The sequence below is a fragment of the Chenopodium album genome, chromosome 4 (genome assembly GCF_948465745.1).
Source record: "Chenopodium album chromosome 4, dcCheAlbu1.1, whole genome shotgun sequence".
Lineage (NCBI taxonomy): Eukaryota > Viridiplantae > Streptophyta > Magnoliopsida > Caryophyllales > Amaranthaceae > Chenopodium > Chenopodium album.
The window spans coordinates 57,169,102-57,176,205 of record NC_137837.1 but is presented as its reverse complement, the minus strand read 5'-3'; the positions used below and the strand labels follow the sequence as shown (position 1 = coordinate 57,176,205).

The window sequence follows — 7,104 nt, the reverse complement described above, 5'->3', positions numbered from 1 at the left end:
CGAATCCAATCCGAATTAATTCGGTTTCGGAAATCTCAATCCGAATCCAAACTGAATTAAGATTCAATCCAATCCAATCCAAACTGAATTAACTCGGTTTTTCAAATTAGAATCCAATCCAAACCGAAATTTGTTACCTTCTTTTGCAACATTCAAATCCAAAACTCGAACTTTACCCTGAAAATTCCTACAATCATTTCTTGTTAACTACATTCTTTGTGAGAGAGTAAGATATTGAGAAAGAAAAATTGAGAATTAGGTTCTTTTTTTAAGTTTATATATGAGAGGGGAAAGTGGTTGGATACTTTGAAAAAGAAAATGGGCTTAGAGTATTGGGTTAAAATTCGGTTTGTAATTCGATTTTCGGTTTTTTTTAAACCCCAAACCGAATCCAATCCGTAATCCATTTTTTTTAATTTTTCCAATCCGATCCAATCCGAATTAAAAAAAAAATCTAAGCCGAATTACTAATTCGGTTTGGTTTTCGGTTCGGTTTGGCTTTAATCCGAATTACTTTCACCCCTAGTTGTAGGTTGAATTTTACCATTACTGTAACCTCCTAGGTTGGTCTAACAAGATCTTATAGTATCTTGATTACTGATGTTATTTTCAATAAATATCTTATCCTCGATTCTAATACCCATTCTACTTCCGCTGTCTCCAACAAAAATTTATCAGGAACAAAAGGAAGTAGAAGTTTATATGATGTATATAGATACTCTAGAACCAATGCTTCAGTAGCTCTTACCGGAATATTTTTTACATTTCCTGCTCGTTTAATCGGGGGATCAGCCATTACTAAAAGGCATATATTGATATATGAAAGTACTCTTATTTTAAAAAGAGGAATATAAGAAGAATATACAATGAAGGCAGAGTAGCCATTCAAAAATACATAAGCATCCATTGACAGTCGCAAATCAAAAATGAAAGTTCTTCGACCAAATAGAGGGCACTTTTTAGTTGGAAAAAAAAAAAAAAAAAAAAAAACACCAAGAAGCAAACTTTATAGATATGCTGTTACATTTCCCTTGCTCAATATAGCTTTAATTATTTGTGCACGTTAATCTTATAATCTGGCAGTAGCACGAGACCCAGAAGCGTCCCAGTCAGCAACAATGTGGCTGCGCGAGATTTCTTTAAGGGAACGACAACCACTCAGTGCCATGGTCAGCTCAAACTCTTCGCGCATCATTTGAAGGACCTTCTTAACACCAGTCTCTCCTTCTGCAGCGAGGGAGAACACCACAGGCCTTCCAATCTGAATTGAAAGCCATCAATGAATTAGTACTACATTGTAAAAATATTGAACATATGAAAGTAGGCAGGCAGAAGAAGGAAACGAAAACAATGTAGCAGAAAGATGCCCCCAATTGAATTGACAGCTCAACTCATTTATAACTCGTCCAAAGTCTAAACTTACATGAACTTGTTAGGCCAGCTTACATTAGTTCATTTAGTTGAGAATTGAACTTTGGTAGCATGATAAAACTTGCTGAAGCTAATCTTATTTTTTTCTTGAAGTACTTTATGAATGGGGAAAATAATAGAGCAAGATGCAATAAGTACAGGTAAACATTCAAAATATCAGCAGTTGATCGCTAGTGCATCTAGCTGTACTTACAAATACACCAGAGGCACCCAGTGCCAATGCTTTGAAAACGTCAGTTCCACGACGAACACCACCATCCAAGAACACGGGAATACGACCTTGTGCTGCTTTAACAACCTGCAGAGTTCAGGTAGTTGTCACCATGTAAGAAAATATAATAATCAATTGACTTACAATCCCTACTCCAAAACCAGTATTACAGCATCTAGATTTTAGAGAATATAATTTACCTCTTCAAGAGCCATTATAGTAGCAGGAACATAATCAAGCTGGCGTGCTCCATGGTTGGATACGATAATTCCTGCTGCCCCATGTTGAACAGCAAGTCTTGCTAAAAATTAAAGAAATGGAATATAAGATCAGTTACAGTTAAGAAGACTAGAAATTACGGGTATTGAAAAGATGAAACGAGGAAAGAAAAGCATAAAGATCATGAAAAAATGGTCGACATCTTACCATCTTCAGCTGTAAGTACACCCTTGACAAGGATGGGCAGGCTGGTGATTGTCTGAAGCCACTTCACATCCTGTTTAATTTACACACATTAATTAGAGAACTAATTCAAAGTTATCTTGAGTTTAATCTGTCTTCTAGCCATCCTTAGAATAATTTTCAGTTCCTGTACTATAATATCGAACCACAGAATATATACACTTAAAATATCTCATACAAAGTTTACCAATCCAGCATTACCTTCCAGCTCAGGGATCGATCAATCTGACCGGCAACATATGAGGCAAGACCAGAGTCATTTGCCTGCACAACCAAAATAAAAAATAAAAAATAAATAAATAAATAAATAAATAAAAATAAAAATAAAAATAAAATATTAGAGGCAAATCACATAGGTAATTCAAAGTGCTTTGTTCCCAACATTTTATGTCTGACACTTACTTGGTCCATTTTGCCGAGATCAAGACCCTCAAAGTTCTTCAATGTTAGAAAAGGTGGTAAAACAAACCTGGAAAAAAAAAATCAAGTTAATATCATAGAAGACCCTAAATCATTTCCTAAGGAACTAGAAAAATCTGATTCCTTGTGTAATACCTGTTCTTGATATCAGCTTCTCTACGCCCCAATCGGGGTGTGTCAACAGTAAGAGCAATAGCCTTGAAGCCAGCCCTTTCAGCTCTTCGCACAAGTTGAGCAACTACATTCCTGTCCTTGTATACCTGAATATTGAAACAATGAACCAAGTTAATCCCAAAAGCACTGTTCTATTGACAGCTAATAGGAGTACAAGATTAGAGGCAGATGTTGTAAGCTTACATAGAGCTGGAAAAATCGGATGCCTGGTCCAGTTGAGGCAACCTCTTCCACACTTGATGTAGCCCATGAGGACAGTGTCTGAAACGAGAAGTATGGAACATATATTTACACAAGGAACATAGTTACAGAAATATGAAGCCTGACTGGGAAATTGGTCATCTTGAGTCTTAGGCTACTGCTTTGGGTCCATTAAACCAGTTCCTACCAGACTGCCTTTACAGTAAATTATGAAATACGAAAGTAAAATGTCTGCAGATCACTGCATTAGGATTTTCAAGGTTTTTTTGCCCTCATTAATTATTACTGTATACTTTTTAAAATGAAGGCTTAGAAAAATTTACTTCTTTTATTTATTTATTTATTTTTATATAGGCCTTTGACAATTTTCACAAGGGTTAGAAATGGCTTTTCAACTAATATCGATTTATGAAATATATAAAGCAGTTTTACATTGTTTAAATACTGTCAACTCTTGTTAGGCCTTTAGATATTGGAGCAAGTCAATCTGTTAGTATTTACTTCATCAGCACTGTTATCATTTTCGTAATAGAATCAAAAGAGCAAAGGCAACACTTATATTGAAAAAAGAGCAATATTAATGAAATAATAAAAGGAATCTTTTTTTTTTTTTTTTTTTTTTTAAAAAAAAGGGACCTTATAAGTAATTTATAAGCTGCCAATTTAGAAATTTGGTTCAAATCCAGTTCAAAAAACTATGATGAAGAGTGATAGTGGAGTAGAGCAGAATTCTATCATGATAAGTTCAGAGATGGGATTAAGTCATACCATGATAGTTCCAGCTGATGACGCTGCCCTGGCAGTTGCATACTCCCCTTCATGATCCAATCAGAAGTGATAACGTTAGTATGCAATCAATTTTATATGACTGCTTAGTTCATATTGTGACACTAAATCACATTCAATGGAAGCAAATATCAAAAACTCTATAAAAAGCTCATCTAGAGTAACGTACAATGGATATTCACTTGGTGAGACCACCCTGACAGTTTCTACTATTCAACAGTAAAAATTGGCCAACTGCAGGAGTAGTGGTATTACAATACTGACATGACCGTGATTGAGTCACTACACCCACAAAAACCATTACTAATTTGACAGCTTTCTTACAATAGAATTTGGTCAGCTGCAGGGGAAATGGCATTACATAAATTTATCATGATTGAATCACTAGTTCACTACACCCACAAAAGCATTGAAAGCAAACACTCTTGGAAACAACTTTGGTGCTGTATATATCCATCTGATCGAACCCAAGGTGGACGAGTATACATTAACCATGTATCCTATACTATTCAGAAAGACATAGCCAAACAAGAAGATGGAGGCCTATATGGCATTCAATTTTAAAGTGTTATCCAAGTACAAGATCCACCTGAAACAAATTGTGCGAGGAATGACAAGTATGAAAAACATGTGTATGCCAATAGCACAATAACAAATTCTAAAGGCCGTCTACAGGTTGGCGCATAACAAGAAAGAATTCAACTTCCCAGAAAGTAAGGACACATATTTGGACGAGGATTTTAGAAAAACATAGTATGTAAGGCATTTGTGCTCACTCATCTATGTATAGAGATGGGATTACAGGAAGTCAAGAAGTGATAAAATGGGATAAATCATCACTCTGCCTCCCCAATTCTTCCCTTCCCTTCAAATCTTCTAATAGACACACACTCTTACTTTTTAGTTGAGATGTATTGCTTGGATATCAAATATAAAAACGGACAAGTTGGAAACTATTCCTTGATATATGAACTCATACTAAACAATCCATCAAGAAATGAAGACGATGTCTAACACTAGAAGAATTTGTATTATACATATTACAAAGGCGAAAATCTACAGAGGACTGCAAGAACATATCAATAATCTAATTGAGAATGAGTTAACTTTGAAACAACCTATGTTGGTTAATACAACAAGTCAACTGTAACCACTTTATCACAGAGCCAAAGCTAAGGTAATATTTTAGCTGACTTCAATACACAGCACATCTCGAAACATTAATTTTAACAGTAAGCCTTATGAATACGGTATACCTTCAGGGTGCGCCATCTTTTGCATGGCTGTTGGGGCTATCATAATAGGCATTGAGATCTTGAATCCCAAGACAGTTGTAGTCATGTCTATGTTGGTTACATCAATAAGAATTCGTGGACGAAACCTGTATTAGTGTGCAGATTATTACTACTAAGCAAAGAATTAATAGCACACATAAAACTTGAAAAGTGAGGTAAACATGTAAGGCTTACAGGATCCTGGAGAAAGCATTTCTGTTCTCAGCCAAAGTCCACTGGTCCTCTGCACCAGATGCGTAGTAGTCATACACCATCTTGGGTAATTTCTGCTTCGCAATGGCCTCATACTCATTGACATTTGTGATCTCCATTTTCAGCTTAATAAGCTAAAGAGTCCCCAACAAATAACTGCACAAAATCAATCTATCAAGTCCATATTCTTATTTATTAATTATGTTACTCGAACTTTTCATTTGGCTTCAACATCCATAACGGATGATAACACTCTGACTTTTGACACTATATTAAACCAATTTCATTAAAAAGTCAAGTTTAACACATGGACACGAACACGAGTCTAAGTAACATAGTCTCAATTCACATAGATCATTCATCCTTCATCCTTCAAAGGCAATATCAAACAATACATGAAAACGAATCGCCAAACATAAACTACGGTAACAAAAATATTAATCCGTAATCAGTATTCAATCGTTGAGTAAAAAGTTTTTAAATGAAAAAATTAAAAAACTTTGGAAAATTAAAATCTGTTCAATTCGCAATCACTTATACAATGAATTTGAAAGAATCAAAACCATCAAATAAGGCTTAATACCAGGATTTAATTTAAAACTCATTAATTTAAAATAATAAACATGCAAAAATAAATTCATGAAATCAACTCTAAAACAAAATCAAAAATACAAAGATCAAGCGCAAATTAATATCCTCTATGAGACACTATATCCTAACGACCCAATAAGAAAAAGGCTAATAAACCTTAATACATATGCCCGAATTTAGTTGTCACGTAACAAATTCAAACACAATTAATTCCGAACGAATCAAATAAAGTGCTAAAATAGAATTAAAGGCAAACCTTAGTACTGAACTCTTGAAGTTGGTACTCTGGGGAGAGTGAAGGAACCCAGAGGTGACAAATAATTATTGAGAGATATAAAGAGAGGAACAAAAGTTGCACAAAAATTGTGATATAAAAATAAGTGTAGTACAAAATTGAATACTAAAGACAAAAATTAAAAAGGATAAAGGATTAGATTATGAAAATTGAAGGGTGGGAATTTGAAGCCGAATCCTAAACTTTGCAATTTAGTTTATCTCATCCACATAAACAAATGTGTGTTTCTGAGTTCTCCAAATTGAATTATCAAAAAAATAAATAAATAAAAAAAATAATGTAAATTAAGTTTATAAATACATCCCAGAAAAAATCGAAGGATTTTTTATTTAAGGATGAGAAAATAAATAGATTTTTTTTTTTTTTTTTTTTTTTTTTTTTTTTTTTTTTTTTTTTTTTTTAGTTCTCTTCTTCCGTCAACCTCTAAATTTTGGACTCAAGATATAAAACAGTTGAACAAGACATCACATAAAAGGACAATTTATACTTAATGGTGCAATTTCTTTTTCATTTCTTTTTTTTTTTTTTCTATATTCCCTTTAAAGTGCAACTTTTTTTACTTTCAAATATAAAATAAAATACTCCCTCTGTTTTTTTTTTTATATGCATCACTTTTCTTTTACGGGTGTTTTTTTATATGCATCACTTCTATATTTGGTAAAGTTATACTATATTTTATTATTTATCTCTCTTACTTTAAACCTCACTCAAATTATTTTATCATTTCTCTCTCTTCTATGTCCCCACTTAAATAATAAAATATCTATTCTCTCTCACATACTTTCTCTTTCATGGTCCCCATCATACTTTTATTATAATAATTTATTCATCCACTCACAATATTATATTTATCTCCTAAAACTATGTGCATTCCCAAGTGATGCATTTAAAAAAACGGAGGGAGTAAGTGCAACTATGTTTATGGGAAGTTGTCTTCAAAAAAAAAAAAAGTTTATAGGAAGTTTTCCAAGTGGTTTGGTCCCCTAATTGAGATTTGAGACCGTAACATGTGGTTTACAGCCTAGATTTTTTCAAGGTTTTTGGGA

General features: G+C 33.5%; 1 protein-coding gene across 1 annotated transcript; it reads right to left on the bottom strand.

Annotated features, from left to right (window-relative positions):
* Positions 1–812: 812 nt before the first annotated feature.
* On the bottom strand, positions 813–6,396 carry LOC145629147 (glycolate oxidase). The gene is made up of 12 exons (XM_081681679.1): positions 6,020–6,396; positions 5,155–5,328; positions 4,942–5,066; positions 3,668–3,714; positions 2,882–2,959; positions 2,660–2,784; positions 2,507–2,573; positions 2,306–2,368; positions 2,069–2,138; positions 1,843–1,943; positions 1,625–1,729; positions 813–1,261 (listed from the first exon to the last, which is right to left on the bottom strand). Exons 2-12 carry the CDS (start codon positions 5,289–5,291, stop codon positions 1,070–1,072), a joined length of 1,110 nt encoding a protein of 369 aa, XP_081537805.1. The 5' UTR covers positions 5,292–5,328; positions 6,020–6,396; the 3' UTR covers positions 813–1,069.
* Positions 6,397–7,104: the final 708 nt, after the last annotated feature.

Bases quoted from the DNA above. Each gene is read 5' to 3' on its own strand.
- LOC145629147 (XM_081681679.1), bottom strand. From the start codon at position 5,291: ATGGAGATCACAAATGTCAATGAGTATGAGGCCATTGCGAAGCAGAAA. The intron at 2,785-2,881 runs GTAAGCTTACAA...TTCAATATTCAG, and splicing joins TCCGATTTTTCCAGCTCTAT to GTATACAAGGACAGGAATGT. The intron at 2,369-2,506 runs GTAAGTGTCAGA...TTGGTTGTGCAG, and splicing joins ATCTCGGCAAAATGGACCAA to GCAAATGACTCTGGTCTTGC.